The sequence below is a fragment of the Grammomys surdaster genome, unplaced genomic scaffold, assembly GCF_004785775.1.
Source record: "Grammomys surdaster isolate TR1022 unplaced genomic scaffold, NIH_TR_1.0 214, whole genome shotgun sequence".
NCBI lineage: Eukaryota > Metazoa > Chordata > Mammalia > Rodentia > Muridae > Grammomys > Grammomys surdaster.
In genome coordinates this window covers 1398467-1416512 of record NW_021604659.1, presented here as the reverse complement: position 1 = coordinate 1416512, position 18046 = coordinate 1398467, and the positions used below count along the sequence as shown (strand labels likewise).

Here is an 18046-nt window from a genome sequence, read left to right as displayed (position 1 = left end):
GTCAGTGCTCTTAACCACTGAGCCATCTCTCCACCCCCCCCCCCCCCGCAGCTCCTTTTTAAAAAAGCAATTCCACATTTTAACTTTTGAAGGGATTATAGTACTTAAAATATAGTTCATTAACTCCTACTTGGATGTTCAGAAGCAGAGCATTGTAGACAACCTTAAGTCTTCTTGATGCGCTACACCAACAAATGCAAACCTGTGGGGGGTTCTTGTACCACAAACCCAATACAGGGAAGGTGAGAAGGGTCCATTTGGGATCTTATCTTCCAGTTTTCTTTTATATAGAAGCAAAAGGAGTCTTCATGGATAGACATTTGCTGTATGTTGTGAGGGTCACAGTGTACCAGGGAAGGCTGGTGCAAGATGGCTTATATGTCAGCTGGCAGCATGGTCTTGGGGCCCAGGCATCTTCAGGTGTCCAGTGGGGCAGAACTGTCATAGGGAGTACATGTGCAAACTTTTGACATGGTAACATGTCAGTCAGTCTTTGCAAGCTACAAAGTTCAGGCTCCACGATGGAGCAATGAAGTTCAAAAAAAGAATCTCTTAATGTTTTAAGTGTGCTTATAGTTCTGTGTTAGAAAACATCCACAGATATCTGGTTGCATGGACAGACCTTCAAGCATTGGCTGTGTACAGGATGATGCTGTGAGTTCCAGGCTGAGGCTCAAGGTTCTGTTCTTGTTGTGTGTTCAATGCTGGGAATGTGTATTACTTTTTATTCTTTCAATGTCTCATAGGAACCACATCCAGTATAATGTTCTCTATTTGTGTGAATCTGCTCTTCATTTGACAGTCACTGAATTCCAGGAAGCAGTGTATGTTCTACTTTAATTTGAAGAACTATCCATTTGATATGATCTCCACTGTGCTGTTTTTTTGTTTGTTTGTTTCTTTTTATTTTTTTTTAAATCACAACCCTTACAGTTGCCCTTTCCCCCCCATATAGCAAGATAACAGGGAGATGTTTCGAAGTGTTCGACACATGATTTATGACCTTATTGAGTGGCGGTCGCAGATTCTTTCTGGAACTCTGCCCCAGGATGAGCTCAAAGAGCTGAAGAAGAAGGTCACAGCCAAAATCGATTATGGAAACAGGTTTGTTTGTTTAAACAATGATTTCATACTTAAATTGTCCACTGTAATAGCATAACCCTAGGCCTGGAGGATGTCTCAATTACATTTTATCATAAAGCCAAATTTCTAATATCAAAATAATGAAGTGACTTACATTCTAATCTGGTTTATCCAGTCACCCTTGAAACCTGTAGCCTTTGCTGTTTAAGAGGTGGAGTTGTGAAGCTGGGTTGGGGTAGCCCCTCATGTTTGCTGGTTTGTCTCACCTCAGTTACGATATTAAATGCATTTCTACTTTCCACTCATAGCACTTGACACTAGATTATTTCCTGTGACTCCCTTGGTCTGTCAGATTAGATGTCAGAAGTCACCATGAAACTTGTCCCTAGAGTTGACATGCTTGATCTAACAGACAGAAGCACAACTCTCTTAAGCTGCAATTGAGATGAACTATACATTGTCTTTTTGAAATGTTTCCACTTATGGGAAACATCCACCCTGGTTTACTTGAGTGTCCTGAGATGGCTCACTCCTGAAGACAGGATGCTCCAATTTTAGCTGCTAGGAAAATGACTGTCTTGTCTTTATCTCTGCCAAATCAGTAGCCAGGATGAGGTCATGGCCTCTCTCACCTGGTACATATTTGCTTATTCACGTGTCACAGCTGCAAGAAGCCTTAAAAATGACCTGGTCCTGCATTTCCCTCAAACCTTGTAACCTCAGAATCACCTGGGGAGATTTCACTATACTAAATCCAGGGACCCACTCCTCGGGTTCTGAGTTCTGCTGTCTGGTGCTAGGTTAAGACCTCAGTCAGACTGCCGTTCAGATGGTGGAAAACGTAAGGTGTAGTCTGCACCCTTCCCCATTTTTACACCTGAGGATATGTGGAGGTGAGAACAGGGCCTCCTACCCATCAGCTCAGGATCCTTAGATGAGCCATAGGACCTTTGTGAATGACTGAGTATTGCATTGTTCTCTGATAATTCCCCCTTTTAGTGTATGAAAATTTCCTAATATCACATTATGTGTGACTTTTATTTTTACCTCCATGGCCAGAGACTTCAGATATAGGATATTAGATACAGTTTTCATGAAACCCATTACAGGACTACCTGCTTTCAAAAGCTACTGACCCATGCAACATACTCTGATTTCTGGGAGTGGTGACCATTCCCTGAGACTAGTACTTAACCTTGTTAGGGTGGGACCAACACCTAGACAGAACCAGCTGTGTATTAATTGCAGAAACCACATGTAGACTGGTTGCTATGACTGACAGGCTATCTCATATGGTGGTGGCATTGTGGTAAAATACCAGGAGCGAAGGTGATTTTTGGATTGATTGATTGATTGATTATTGATTGAGTGCCCCCAAGGCCAGAGATTCCAGCTATAGAGTATTAGCTACAGCTTCAATGAAGCCTATTACAAGACCATGTGCTTACAAAAGCAAACCTTTGGAGCTCTGATTTCATTTTGATTTAGAGAAGCCTGTTTTCGAAGTTAGGTTCAGAGACCACCTGCTTAATCTGGCTGCAGGAAACAACCTAAGTATGTTATGCCATGGAACAATCTTGTTAAGACAGAAAGTGTTTCTAAATGTAATTTACTGCTTTGATAGGAAATACAACCTTATTAAGACAAGTTTGCCTGAGGACTGCAGGCCAGGATTCCTCTAAAACCCCATGTTCTCTGCTTATCCCCTCATTCCCTCCTTCAGAGAATGAAATAGAACAATAATACTAAATAAAAGCATAGATTGTTTGGTTTTTGGATGGTCCTGTCTCTCAGGGAGCAGTTTGTATCTCTCATCATTATCACGTAGGTATTCTTGCTTTTACCTTTTACCTGAGTTGGAGTAGGGTTGGGGAGTATCTAGGAAATTGTGGGAAATATGGTAAAAGTCATGGACTGTTTCTCTACAAACTGTGTAAAACATACAGAGACAAATGTATACACTTACATCCAGATACACTAGGCAGGTCCATAGCCATACCCACCCATAGAAACCTGCATGTACACACACACACACACACACACACACACACACAGATACAGTACACACACTGTGGTTTCACAGGGAGGTGGCCATCCCCTTCTTTAGACCCTTTACCATCTCCTGGGACTAGTCTCTAACCTTGTTATGGTGAGGCCAACACTCCACAGCAGAACTAACTGTATGTTGACTGCAGAGACCCATGTAGCCTGGTTGCTATGACTGCCAGGCTACCTTGTGTGGTGCTGATGTTGTGGTGAGAACATTGCCACCCCATCTTCTTTCTTCTTTCGATGTTTGGTCTCAACCTCATATCTGATGTCACTGAGCTTCGCTTTCTGTTTTGAGAAGTGAGTCTGACCAGATCTTTTCTCTGGATTGAGGTGACAATGACATCACATGATACCCATGGTAGGCTGGCAAACAGCCTGATACATATCTCCCTCGAGGTGGCCTCACCAGGTATGTCTTGTAGTGTCTTGGTGCTGGGCCTCCAGGAACTCACTCACACCACCTACAAATCATTGACCATGCCCACACAGTGCTGACCCCACCAGACAACATTGACCCCACCCACACTGGAGCTGACCCCACCCATACATCACTGACATTATTCACGAAATGCTGACCCACAGTATTGGTATTGACTCTTGGAGCAGGGTCAGGGCTGAGATGAGTTGGTCAGATTTGAGAGGCTTTGCCCAGTTAATGAAAGATGTTGCACAGATAGTGATACCCTGTGAGGCTTTCTGCCATCATGTACCCACGGGTGGTATGCATGTGCAGGGTGCAGAGTTAGATCTAATGGCCCACACCTTCCACAGTTGTTAGTCACACTTCACTTGGACTTTGAAGATCCATCGGAAGGTGAAGGCTTTATTGAAATTCAGGTAACACTGAGTCATTTTCTTTCTCCCAGTGTGACATATTTTGAATTATAGAAAGCCATTGCATAGAATGTCATTCTCTGATATTTGTGGAATGGTCCCAGTTTCTGAGGCATTTTCATCTCCTCTGTGGCTGGGCCTGACACTGTGCTAGGAAACTTCCTTGGTTCATGCTCTCCATGCTCTGGATTCTTGATATTCTAGAATTCTTGATTTGGACCTGGTGGTGAGGGATGAAGATGGGAACATTTTGGATCCGGAACTAACTAGCACCATCAGTCTCTTCCGAGCACATGAAGTTGCTTCTAAACAAGTGGAGGAGAGACTGCAAGAGGAGAAAGTGAGTTTAATTCCTCAATGGCTCTTGGCCACTTTGCACAGCAGGCAGATGTGGGACAGGGGTGGAGTGTGTGGGGTTAGAAAGTATGGGGGGTTCATGGAGAGGGGCTTCTATTTCTCAGCAACTGTGTTGAATATTAGAAAATGTTAAAAAAGCCTAGAATTGGCACTGAAAAGAACCCTCAAAAATCAAGTATCCAGTGTGTTTCAATCAAGGAGGAGTAGGGTAAAGTCAACATAACCTATTAATATAGCAGGTATTGGTCAGGCATCTGCTGTATTCCAGGGACTGGGGACATAGTGCAGAGTGAGACACAGAATCCTTGGAGGCATAGTTCATTGAGAACCCCAAATTAAAGCTAGCCACCAGTCCAGCAACCATCATTCCAGTTTGTTGATAGACACTTGCCCTTGTCAACACTCATCATTAGCTGCGTCTAGATGGCTGCTGTGTTGTTCGAGAACAGGCAGTGGGGACACAGAGTGGCTGTATGAACAGCATGGCTGAGAGGTGGCAGTTGGTAGTGACTTTCCCCTATTCCATAGGGGATTAAAAATAGCTTTGGTTATAGTCCAGGTTGCTCACATTGACTTTCTGCCTTTCTGTTCAGTCTCAAAAGCAGAATATGGATATCAACAGACAAGCCAAGTTCGCAGCCACTCCATCTCTAGCCTTGTTTGTTAACCTCAAAAATGTGGTTTGTAAAATAGGAGAAGATGCTGAAGTCCTCATGTCTCTTTATGATCCCATGGAGTCCAAATTCATCAGGTAGGTGACTTCCCCATTGCAGTGGCTGCAATCAAATTCAGTTGCTTTTCTCATTGCTGTGATCAAAACGCCTGATTAGAAGCATTTTCACTGGGGAGAGTTATTCTGAACAACAGTCTGAAGATGAGGTTCAGCATGGTGAAGTCCTGTTAGTGGGAGCTACTCTCAGCTGAAGTAAACGTGCTCGTTAGTTTTTTCTGTCAACTTGAAACGAGCTGGAGTCATCTGAGAAGAGGGATCTTTAATTGAGAAACATCCTTCTATCCTGTTCTATTATAGGCCAGTCTGTGAAGGCATTTTCTTGATTAATGACTGCTATGGGAGAGTCCAGCCTACTGTGGGAAGATGGTCCTGGGTTATATAAAAAGCAAATTGGGCAAGGCCAGGAGAGCAAGCTAGTAAGCGATGTTCCTCCATGGCCTCTGCTTCAGTGCCTGCCTCCAGGTTCCTGCTTTGAGTTCTTGCCCTGATTTCTCTTCAGGGAGGACTGTTGGCTGTACAGTGAGATGAACACTTTGTTCTCCATGGTTCTTCTGGCCAAGCATTCATCACAGCCATAGAAAGCAAACAAACTCGGCCCACAAGCCTCACCTTTATGTTTTGCAAACTTTTGGTCTAGGAATGCCATCTATGGCTTTTGCCTCTTTGCTGCCTCTCTAAGCTGATTGGCTAATTGTGTAATTCAAGTATTTCCTCTTGTCATATAAAGAGTCATAATAAACATCTGTTGAACAAAACCATTGGAAATCCATTGGTCTTCAATATTACTTTCCCTTTATCCTGATTTTAAAACAAATGTGAGTAAACTGCGTGTTGTGTGTTTGTATCTATATATTAACACTCCTGTATTTTCACTTGAACTATCAAAATTTTATAATGTAGTATTTGCAGAAAACAGAGCACATAGGTGATTTTCACTCTCACTTCTGATAAGTGCTTTCTTTCTTTTTTATGAAGATACAATTTGTATTTTATGGCTTGCTTGGCCTTTTTGAAGGCTCTGAATTAAATATACATTGTTCCCAATTCAATATAGAGTTCTGTATTGTTGTCATTTTACACAGACAGAGAGGCTTTTCACATTATAAACATTGAAATGTCGTTTGCAAATACTTCTGTTACCCAGTAAACCCATGGTGTAGAAAGTGAAAAGGTTATTCATATAGTACCTGCTCAGCAAAGAGTCTACCTGTGTCCTAGATATTTATAAACTCATGGTCAGATGCCTAGTGGACCTCCATGTTGTTAATTATGAAGTCTTATGGGATACATTGGGTACCCGTCTATGTTTGGAAGATTAATTTGATCCTGTTTTTTTTTTTTTTTTAATTTTTAAATTTTTTTTCAAGTGAGAACTACCTGGTCCGATGGTCAAGTTCAGGATTACCAAAAGACATTGATCGGTTACATAACTTGCGAGCTGTGTTTACGGTGAGTGCACCCAGGACCGTGCATGCATGTTGAGTGTCATTAAGTCCTGCTCTGATGGCTGTTTTGGAGACTTCTCAGCATTGAATGGGGCCTATGGGGTGGTGGTTGTGCCACCTGTGGCGTTGGCTAATCTAGGAATCCCTGAGCTTGGTCTTTACTTAGTATCACTAGGATATAAATTCCTTCCTGTCTCTTTAGCTCATGTCCAGTTCTTTTAGCTAAGTGTCTGCTGTTACTTTATTCCTTCCTGTCGTGTATCTTTAAAATACTCTTAGCTGGTCTGAGAACAGACTCTCAGTCCATTTTTATGTCCTTTTCAATTGGACTTGTGTTGACTCGTGGTTCTCCACAATGATTTATGGAAATTAATATTTCTAGGATCTGGGAAGCAAAGACCTGAAAAGGGAGAAAATTAGTTTCGTCTGCCAGATTGTCCGAGTCGGCCGCATGGAGCTGAGGGACAGCAACACGAGGAAGCTGACTTCAGGGCTCCGGCGGCCTTTTGGCGTGGCTGGTAAAAGTTCCCATCCCTGTTTTTCCTTGAGAATTTCAGACCATTCACTGTGAGAAGGACAGTAGGCCACTTTGATTTATGCGCTTAACTGCTTGGGGTGGAATAACAATTTATTAGTTATTTTTCATATATTTGAGCCCACCTGCTGCATCTATGATGCTTCCGGTTCATCTAGTTTGAAAGCAGATTCCAGTTTATACTGGGAGAGACACTGAATCACTTTCCCACAGTGTGGAGAAGCCAGCACTTGGGGCTTGCTGGACTCTTAGCAGTGGACAGGCACAGCCTGGTTCCCAGATGAGGAGCTAAACGAGGACATACTACAGCTATCATATGGGCTTGTTGATGTCCACATCTCTACTTGGTGTTGGTTGTACAAGAAAGTGAGGTCCTGGTTATCTGTGTCAAAGAACAATAAGTGTCCCTACTAGGTGACATCTTTCAACATCAGTCACTTTCTTCATGATGTTGAGAAGCAGTTGTCTTTCTTTATTAGAGTTGGAGGATAATTCTTTCACCAAACTTCTCTGACACTTACTCTCCCTGATCTTTAGGAATCATGTTCTAGTTCTATCCTGTTGTTGTGATAAAACACTATGACCTAAAGCAACTTAGAGAGGAGAGAGTTTATCTGGCTTACACTTCCAGGTCACAATCCTTCACTGTGGGAAGTCAAGGCAGGAACTCATGGCAGGAACTGTAGAGGACTTGCTTGATGGCTCATCCTCTCGCTTGCTCATGGCTATGCTCAGCTACCTTCCTAATATGGCTTAGGACTACTTGGCCAGAGAATGGTAACACCCAGCATGGTCTGGGCCCTCCTACTTCAATTATGAAAAAGATACCCACATAGATGTATCCTCAGAGCAACCTGATAAAGGAAACACTCAACTGAAATATCATTTTCAGGTGATTCTAGGCTGTTTCAAGCTGTCAGTGTAGTTAGTATATGAGGAGAATTTTGACTCTTAATATCTAGCTGTTATTTCTTGTATGATCAGTGATCAATGACAGGTTTTTCTTGACTACCAGGAAACTCAACATTTAAGTTTTACTCAATTAAATTGACTTTTATTTTCAAATTATATGCTCTGGAAGAATTGGACTGAAAATAAACAGTTCCCATACACTCTACCCTGGTGCCAGCATCCTCCTCATCTGTATCAGCAAGGAATGTTAGTTACCTTTATGACAAGATCTTCAGCGAAAACTGTGACCTCTCCTAGAGTCCATGGTTTATTGGAAGATTTGCTGTTCACTTGTGTATTCTGTCAGTGTGTGTGTGTGTGTGTGTGTGTGTGTGTGTGTGTGTGTGTGTGTGAATGTGGAAGTCAGAGGTCAAAGGTAGGGGTCTTCCTCAGTCACTTGTTTGACACCTTTTTGAGACAAAATCTCCCACTGAACCTGGAACTCATTGATCTGTCAATTGAGCCCCAGGGGTCTTCTTATCTTCTTCTCCATGTTACAGTCACATACTACCATGCCAGATTTCTACTTGTGAGCTGGAGTCATAGTCAGGTCCTCATGCTTATGTGTCAAGCAACTTAACCTATTGTGTCATCTTCTGGCCACGTTCTGTGGGTTTTGACAAACTTAAAATAATGGTATGTGTCTGCTATCACAGTCAGAAGTCTGGAGAATTCTGTGGAACCGTTAGGCTCTCCGGTGGGCTGTCCCAGTGTCTTTATTAACCATGGTGAGATGTTGAGGGTTGGCTTGCTCTCTCAGGTACCCTGGAAATTTGGTATTTCCATCCCTGACACTTGAACACACAGTGTAACTCATTCCTATTTTCCCAAGTCTATCACATCATTTGCACATCTAACTGAGATACTGTGATGCTTTAGTGGATTAGAACTTTCCTTTTCTTAGTCCCACCTACATGGCAATTTTAGGGAAATACTGTTTTTTTTTTTTTTTTGTCTTGGGTGTTTTATTCTTTCCCAAAGCCATCAGAAAGATCTGTGACATTATAATGTAAGTTCTTTCTTTAGGCATGGATACTGCAGGTTCTCTGGTTATTAGATCACTGGAGAGATCCTGCTGATAAGTTCTTTGTGACAGCATTGATAGATTTGTGAGAGCAAAGATGAGATCTAACTGGGGGCGGACAGTCTCTCCCTCTGTGATTAAAATGGAGACTTTGCCCAGCTTTTCCTGGTGTGGTTGTCATGACCCGGGAAGTCCTGTGTGATAAAGTATGCGCAGACTTGTGGTCATGGTACTTGCTGATGTTACGGTTGCCTTTTCATGCCTATATCATGTTTTTTATTTGCTTGGTGGAGTATGATGTTGGGTCACAGCCTCTGTTTCCTGACCTCTCAGGAACCAGGCTATATGCTGGATTAGGGACAGCAGATCTGATAGTTCTCTGACCTTGGAGGTGCCATGTGTGACGTGAGAGGACTGTTCCTATTACGTAGATCTCTGACTGTAAGGCCATTGCTATCCCCTCTCCTGCAGCCTACTGGTCACTCTGATGCTCGCTTTTGGACTGACCTTTGTTCCTTTTGTCTCCTCTCCCTGGTACTCTGCAGGCTCAGGATTGTTGGAAACCAACCACCAGGAGTAAAACTCTAGCCTCTCCTGCCTGTTGCTACCCAAATTCTTGAGAGATGAGCCTTTTCCTTTCTGCTGTTTGATTGGCTGGTGGGACCCTGCACACTATAAGTGCCGTGCAGTTCCCATGTGAATTACTGCAGAGGCCCTTGGAGGCTGGTAATTTTAGGCAGTTGCATCATCCCTAGTCGGGATGTACAGATGTCCATTCTCATGGCCTCAGAGAACGAACTCTGCTGCTTTCACAGCCATTCGACTCAGGTCCAGTGCAGGGTCCTTCATACTGCCTCCTGGCACCACACTCTGGCCTCTGCAGTCACCTGAGGACCAGCTTTCTGACTTGCTATCTGGGGTATCTACTTATATTTCTTTATGCCTTCTGCCCTGAGACTGAGGGCAAATATTTTATCCTGTGCTTTTACTGTGTAGAGTTTTTTCTCTAATTAATTAATTAATTAATTAATATTAATTCACTGTTCATCCCAGTTGTAGCCCCCTCCCTTTTCTCTTCCCAGTCCCACCCTTCCAAATCACTCTCCTCATTACCCAATGGGATGGCTCACTCACCTTCTCCTCCAAGAAGGGGAACCCCTCCTTTGGGTACTGTCCCTCCTGGGACATCAAGTCACAGCAGGAATTAGTGAATTCTCTTCCACTGAGGCCTATCCAGGCAGTCCAGCTAGGGAAAGGGGATCCAATGGTAGGCAACAGAGTTGAGACAGCCTCCCTGCTCCAATTGTTAATGAACCCACGTGAAGACTAAGGTGTACATCTGCTACAGTGTGTAAGGACCCTAGGGCCAGCCCCTGCATGACTTTTGGTTGGTGGTTCTCTGTGAGCCTCTGTGGGTCCAGGTTTTTTAAATTTTTTATTGGCATATGGCAGTGCTCCAACCTGCCTTGTCCCCTTCCTTATGTGTTGGTGTTCAGCATTCTCTGGCCATGTTTTCCCTTCCTGGCCCAGACTTGGGGCTCCCATGGAACACTTTCCAGCCGCAGTTTTCCATTCTTGTTAGGGAGCCCCCTCCTCATACTTGAGAAAGAAGACTGACTTTTTGGTCATGGGATTCTGCTTATTTGTATGCAGCTCCTATGTCCACATGCACAGATTTAATTTTGAGGCTTTTTCCAGAACAATCTCTGCTTGTCTGTGTCAACAGAGCTAGAACTTTAAAATGAGAAAGGCATTCATGCACCTTTAAGCCTACAGGTTTTAGTCTTTTATTGAAAATAATATGTCATGATCCTTTCTGTTAAAACACTTGATAATGCAAAAGTGATTGGCAGTGGTAGGAAAATCATGGAAATTTTATGGAAAAGAGAGATAATTAAATAAATCATTCATAATTTGACACAGCCAGGGTAGCACATCAACTTTGTTTTTGGTGTGCCTTTTCTCTAGCTTCTCCCTGCTTTTATGGGAATAACTGGCCAGAGAAATCAGTCCTGAGTGGTGCTGTTACCCTCTGTGCAGTCCTGGCTCATTGTCCAGTTTGACAGAAATACGTAAGACCAGAGCAGCAAAACGCTAACCAGCGCGGATTCGTTTAGTTTGTTCACTGGCTGTTTTCAAGGCTTGGCTCCCTCTTACCAGCTTCCCTATTTGTAGGGTGGTAGTGGTGTACTCCTATTTTGTATGTGCACTCTTTGCACACTAAGACACTTAACATCACATTATGGGCACTTTAGTTTGCAAGGTATTGTTCAGGAGTTAGGGCTTCCGGATCTATAATCTACAGCTGTGCACTCAGATTCGCAGTCCTTTACGTTGGGGCTCAGGGTGAGCACTCTTGAAACTAAGCACACGGTCCAGCTGCTTACAGGGAAGGCTGCTGAATGAGAGAGCATGCGTGGTCCTCAATGTCTCCTGTTTTGTGCCCAATGATGTCAGTGACTTACATGGACGTGTCATGTTATCAATGGCTATAGCTGCAGGTCCTTCTTTCTCCTCCCCCTTGAAGCCTGCTTCTCTATCTTGTTGCCTGCTTCCTTTGTGCTGTATTCCTGATCCTCCCTTTGTGTCTTCTAATTCATATATCTGCCCCCGGTTGTGTCATTGTTCCTGGGTTCGCCATACCCCTCACCCTTACACGTGATCCTGTTGATTGCAACCACATTGGACATTTTGGATAATGACTTCTTTCCTTGTCCGTATCACAGTATACCCTTCCTCCCAGGTGGAGACCCTATGCTGGCAGGATGTAGAGACTTGAGGCTAGCTGTTTCATTTCCTGTTTTGGCAATGGGTATCTGTGATGGATAGCTTTAATTGTCAACTTGATGTAACCTAGAATTACCTTGGAAGAATTATCTAGAAGAAATTAGCCTGAGAGAAGACCTGTGACAGAGAACTATGGGCATTTCTAGCATGGATAGTTTTGGTTTTATTTGATAAGGGAACACCCAGCCCACTATGGGTAGCACCATTCCTTAGGCAGGGATTTATTAATTATATAACAGAAGCAAGCAAGCAAGCAAGCAAGATAGCTAGCTAGCTAGCTAGCTAGTCATCAGGTCTGCAGGCCTTTTTGGTTTTGTCATTGCGCTGGACTGTGGATATGATGTGACTAGCTGTTTATAGCTCCTTCTACTTGGGCTTCTCTGTGCTATCATGGACTATAACCTGGAATTGTAAGTCAAGTAAACCCTTTCTCCTCTTGGTTGCTTTTTGTCAGAGTGTTTAATCACAGCCACAAAAATAATACTGAGAAAGTACCTTATCCCATCCAGACCACAGTGAGTTCTTCCTGAACAGAGCTTGGCATGGATGAGCTCTGAGAAAATTCTTGTATATTTGATACTTTCTCGTGAGGCTAAGGATGGGTGGGCCTGGAGGTGTGGTTGTTAGTTAATAGTAAGCTGGACAAAGGCTATCTTCCATATGCATATGTGGTCTTAGACCCTGTCTTGCTTCTTTGCTGTATGTGTTCCTGCAAATTCTCAATAAGCCTAGGTATGGTCTGGCGCAAGACTCTGGACACTTAGCAAGGGTGGCAGATAATCTGAAGAGCTACAATTAGCTGACGAGATGAGATCTGTGACACACACACACAGAGGGGTCTCCAGGGAAATAGAAAAGCCACCCATATGATTATGAGTGGATGGTCTGATGAGTTCGGCTTAGCTGTCCTGGGCATGGCAGTTTGAATGGGCTGCTGTTAAAACTTGATATTTCTTGGTTCTGAGTTGGTAGTGAAAAGATGGCCTTGGTCACATGTGCAAGTGACCTTATGCTGGATCACTGCTGTGAGTCCCCTGTCAAGTGAAGACTTGATCTTTGTCAGTCCTTTTTCTCAGCAGTGTTAGCCAGAGCTCCAGTCACCCCTGTGTGTTTACCTGCATCTCAGGACACATGTGTTGGTTCTTAGACCCACAGTCCTGGTGGGTTAGTGGACTGTGTGTGATTGTTTCCCCAGTGGCCTCCTGGGCTCTGCCATAATAAGCAGGAGATGGAGCGTGGCTTTTCTCATTCTACAGACCTTTATGCTTTCTGGGTGTGATAGTTAATTTTCTTATTGTGACAAATATTCTATCTAGTGACGTAAATAAGGAAGGGTTTATTTTGACTTACCGTTTTCAGGGTACAGCCTGCCACTGTGGGGAAACATCAAGGAAGTAGGAATCTGAGGCAGCTGGTGACACTGTTTCCATTGTCAGAAAGCAAGGGGCAGACAGGAAGAGGGACTGGTCCATAAAACCCCACGGCTTGCTCTCAGTGACCCACTTCTTTAGCAGGACTTCATTTCTTAACAGTTTCACAATTTTCCAAGATAGTGCCACCAGCTGATGACCAAGCATCATGTATGTGGGCCTGAGGGGGACTCTTCATACTCATACCATAGAACTGAGTGTGATTGTGTAGAAATGAACCTTACCTCTAGTTTCAGTAAGGGAAACTAGTCACTAGGAAAGACCAGTGGCACTCCTTTAGCCAGTGTGTGGGTGTGAAAGGACATGGTATTAGTTTGGCAAAGCCAAAGTCACAGAGTGGTTAGGAAGATAGAAAGTTGGTCTGAATAAAGCCCTGAATGTCACCAGAGCTAGCCTCTCGTTTAATGCAGATAGTGTGGACGCTGGTGAGCCTGGGCCACCCCAGTGAAGACAGATAATAAAATGCAGGGAGCTAAGGGAGTGAGATGGTGTTAGACTTGTGGCTTTGGGATGTCTGTCCATTCTTGTCTGTGTGCCTCAGTTTCTTCAATGTTCAGCAGGTGATTGGGGGTCAACCCTGAGTGTCCCACTGACACAGGCACCAGCTCTTGGCCAGTTGTTCCACTTTGTAGTTATGTCATTACTAGACTGTGTCTGAGTTACTTTACTCATCGCTTTGGAAAAATACCTGATATGGAAGCAACTTAAGGAAGTGGGTGCTTGTTTTTGATTCTAGCTTGAGAATACTGTCCATTATGTTGGATAGCATGAGGATGACACTGAGAAGGGCAGGTGCCAAGACCGTGAGGTGGCAGTGTGGGATGAATGCTTGTGCTCAACTCACTCCTCCTCTTATCCAGTTCAGGACCCCAGCCCATGGATGGCCAGTCTTCCCACCTAAATTCACCTTACCTAGACGGTCACTCACATGCCCAGAAGCTGAGTGAATTTAGTTAAACTCTTACAGGTGTGTGTGTGCGAGTGCACGTGTGGAGGCTTGTCTCTTAGGTGGCTTCAGATCTGTTGAGTCAGTTTTAACTATCACAGAGTGTCATTATGAGTAGGTAAAATAAATGAGTAAAATGAATCTAAAAGCTGTTTCTTTTTGGTTTTTTGAGACAGGGTTTCTCTGTGTAGTCCTGGCTGTCCTAGAACTCACTCTGTAGACCAGGCTGGCCTCGAACTCAGAAATCCCCTGCCTCTGCCTCCCAAGTGCTGGGATTAAAAGGCATGCACCACCAAAAAGCTGTTTCTTACAACACTTGATCCCCCCTCCTCCACGCACACACTTAGGTGCCCACTGATGCAGAATAATTCCTTCATACAAGACTTTGTGTTGGACAGCAGATCTCTAGAGTGACCACCAGGGAACTGGCAAAGGAAATTATTCAGTGGAATTGTCTATTTGAGTTCTTAGCCCACTGGGCCCAGCATGTTCAGATGACTTAATTTGTCTGTCAAGCATCTTGGAATAACGGACTTAGGTGCGAGAAGGTTCTACTGTACAGTTCATGGTGGATCATAGTCTGCACTTCCTTTTTTTTTTTTTTTTTAGTATAGTAGGGGCACTCAAGCCAAAACAACCCTTTCTTCTGTTCTTTTCTCTCCCCAGTGATGGATGTGACAGACATAATAAATGGGAAAGTCGATGATGAAGACAAGCAGCACTTCATCCCCTTCCAGCCGTAAGTATGAGATAATCCTGTCCTTAACCAGCTACAACACGAAACCCCAGTTAATAGTTTACTGGTAAGGTCATTCGTTAAGCCCGGTCAGGATTCATTTATTTCACAATAATGAGGAGTCTGTGTAGTCCCTGCGGTGGCACATGGAGTCAGGAACTGTGAGGACAATGGAATACGGTTTGTGTACGGTCCCGATGTTCCTTGTGTTCCAGAATTACCTTATCAGTAGAAAGATTGCAATTCCACACTGAGCATGTTTCTTTACATAATCGATTTGTTCTCGTAGCAATTCACATTTTCAAAATACAATACTTTCAGATTCATCACAAGAGATTGCTGCTTTTTAAAATAGAAACCAAACAAAGTAATGATGAATTCTTTTGTAAAGCGAGAAATAACACCTTAAAGCTTGTAATCAGGCTGCTGATTTTTCTGTCTTGCTTTTTCGTTCAGATGAGTGGTTTTGGCTTTTCCTTTTCTTTCCTTTTCTCCTCCCTTTCCCTCTCCCTCTCCCTCTCCCTCCCTTCCTTTCTTTTTTTTTTTTTTAAGGCTTTGTCCACTTCTGACCTGAGGTCTTTAGAGAGGTTGAGGGACCATGGGGAAAGCACTTGGAGCCAATTTGTGAGATTACTCTCTGATTTGAAGCGGGAACCTGTGGGTAAGGTGATTGAAGTGAAGATGGTTCTTGATCAGGGCCACTCCTGTTTCCAGGAGGAGGCAGGAGAACTGTGTACTTCAGGTTGATTGTGGGAGACAGCCTCCTCCAGGGGCCTGACCTCCCAGGAGAGTGAGTAGTTGGGGTTAGAGTGACCTGCCCCAGGACTCTGCAGTTTCCTCTGTCCTCTTTCCTTTTCCATTTTGTTTTTATTCAAAAACTTCTAGGCTTAAGGTGAATTCCATGTGGGTAGGCTTACATTGCTTTTGAGGTGCTGGCTGAGGGATATGGGAGGCTCGTGATAATGAGTGTCTGGAGGAGGCCTGTTGCTGGGAGGAAGGGAGGCATGAATGAGTTTCTTTTGCCTCACACATACTTCATGAGGGACCACCCCACTCCCTGTAGACTTGAGAACCACTTGTTTAGGATGGTGGCAGTGAGGCTTTTTTGTGTGTATTAAAAGAGTACTCTTTCCTGTGCAACTCTATAGAAGATTTTACATCTTATTGCGAGGAGTGACTTTAAATTCAACATCGTATAGACTAAAGTTGGGCTGAAGTACCACATGTTTCACCACAGGCAGTTGGAGGCAGAGGTCTCTTGGGGCTTAAATGCTTTCCATTTACTTTTCTGTCTGGTCTCTGCTAACCACTAGCCCCATGTGGCTCTTTCTATTAATTACAGCTGAGTAGAATTAAAACCTAGCTCTTCAATCACATCTGACTGTTTTAAGTGTTTTAAGGCCATGCAGGGCTGGTTGTTGCCATAGTGGGTAGTGTCGTGGTTTCTTTTCCTCTTTTTGTGATAAAATATCCTGACACATGCAACTTAATGGAAAGGTGGTTTTTTTGTTTGTTTGTTTGTTGTTTTTGACTCACAGTTCAAGGGTACAGTCCATCACTGGAATGTATGTTTGTGCTCAGCTCACTCTCTCCATTTTATACAGTCCAGGATCTCATCTAGGGAATGGTGCCACTCATAGTGGGCTGGTTTCTTACCTCAGTTAAAGCTCTCAGGGTAATCCCCCCATGTATACCCAGAGTTCTATTTCTCAAGTGATTCTAGGGTCTGTCAGGTTGAAAATAAACAGTAACCATTACAGAAGGTGTGTAGGTGCTCATTTCCATCTCTGTAGACAGTTATCCTGGGTAATCCCACTCATGGCAAGCATAGATAGTTGCATTCTATAGAACCTGGAAGTGTCTTTAACATACACAGGAAATACTCCCATCCTGGAACATGGCTGACAAAGTGGTAATAAACAAAACAAGCTCCTGTCAGATTATAATACTCAGTTCCTATTTTATCCTTTGAAAAATGACAGGGCTTCCTACTGTTTCTAAGGCTTCAATTTGATCAAGACCATAGATGTAGGAATGGCCAACGGTCCTATTAAGTGAATTTCCTTATTGCTCATTTGTCCCTTCTAAAGGTAAACTAACAAACAACAACAACATCAAAAACCAAACACCAAACAAAACATTGGCTTTGGGTATTGGAAACTTCAGTGAAATGATCTATCAGGTTTTGACTCCTGGTTTTCACCTGGCCTTTGAGATCACCATGGGTTGTAGTTGTCACCTGGCCTTTGAGATCACCACATATTGCCACCAGGCTTTTCCATCTGGTGGAAGTCCCCTTTTAACAGTATCAGTGCATGCTCACCTGTTGTGTTATCTGGTCTTACTCTTTAAGAGGATGATGGCTACACAGATTAATATCTGCAGCAATAGAAGAAAAAAGTAGCATGGTTCTAATAGCAAAATAAGCCTGGAAACCATTCTCTGGGAAATGTCATGCTAATGAGAACGTTTTTTGCTTCATTAAAATGGATTTATCACCTCACAGGTTTGGTTTTAGGGAGGGAAACAGTGTGCATTCTCTCTCACTCTCTCGTTCATCTCTTTTTAACTTGGTGAAATAAATTAGAACAGCGCTCAGCTCCTTTTGAGTTGCTTGGCTCAAGTGATGGATGACATAGTCCTTGTTCCTAGAATTGATTTTAAGCGTTCTGTACCTGATGTATGTTTTTGCACCCTTTTCCAGTTGTGCTTGGTGGCACCACACAGTATTTCTCCTGATACATGTTGCCTGTGCTGGCTACTGTCACATGCATGGGCTCATAGCCCTAAGGATGTTGGTAGCCTGTATTTCAAATGATATCCAGGGTTCAGCATCCAGACATGGTAGCCATTAATTTTGTTCTCCAAGGACTGAGCTACCTTCATGTGTGAACACAGTGAGGAACCAAAGGCAGGGCTTCTTAAGTCATTAAGTTTGAGGGCTATTTCTGGTGGAAGAAAAGGGTTCTTGTTTTTGTTTTCTTCTTCATTCCTCCTTGTCCTTGACTAGCTCAGCATTAGCCGAGTGGCACAAACCGCCATCAGTATTGAATGCATGGCTTCTCAGCCTTTAGTTTCAGAGCAGCCCCTTTGGACATTAACAATGGAGTGGAGCCCTGTGCACATGTTCCCT

The 18046-nt window shown here is 43.5% G+C and overlaps 1 protein-coding gene across 1 annotated transcript in view; it reads left to right on the top strand.

Moving 5' to 3' along the window:
* Positions 1-18046, top strand: part of Dock1 (dedicator of cytokinesis 1) — a 508897-nt gene that overhangs the window by 68000 nt on the left and 422851 nt on the right. Inside the window, exons 6-11 of the mRNA XM_028772526.1 lie at positions 956-1104; positions 4174-4309; positions 4920-5077; positions 6427-6508; positions 6887-7022; positions 14844-14916. Of these exons, the coding sequence (XP_028628359.1) occupies positions 956-1104; positions 4174-4309; positions 4920-5077; positions 6427-6508; positions 6887-7022; positions 14844-14916 (734 nt within the window). The remainder of the gene's footprint in view (positions 1-955; positions 1105-4173; positions 4310-4919; positions 5078-6426; positions 6509-6886; positions 7023-14843; positions 14917-18046) is intronic.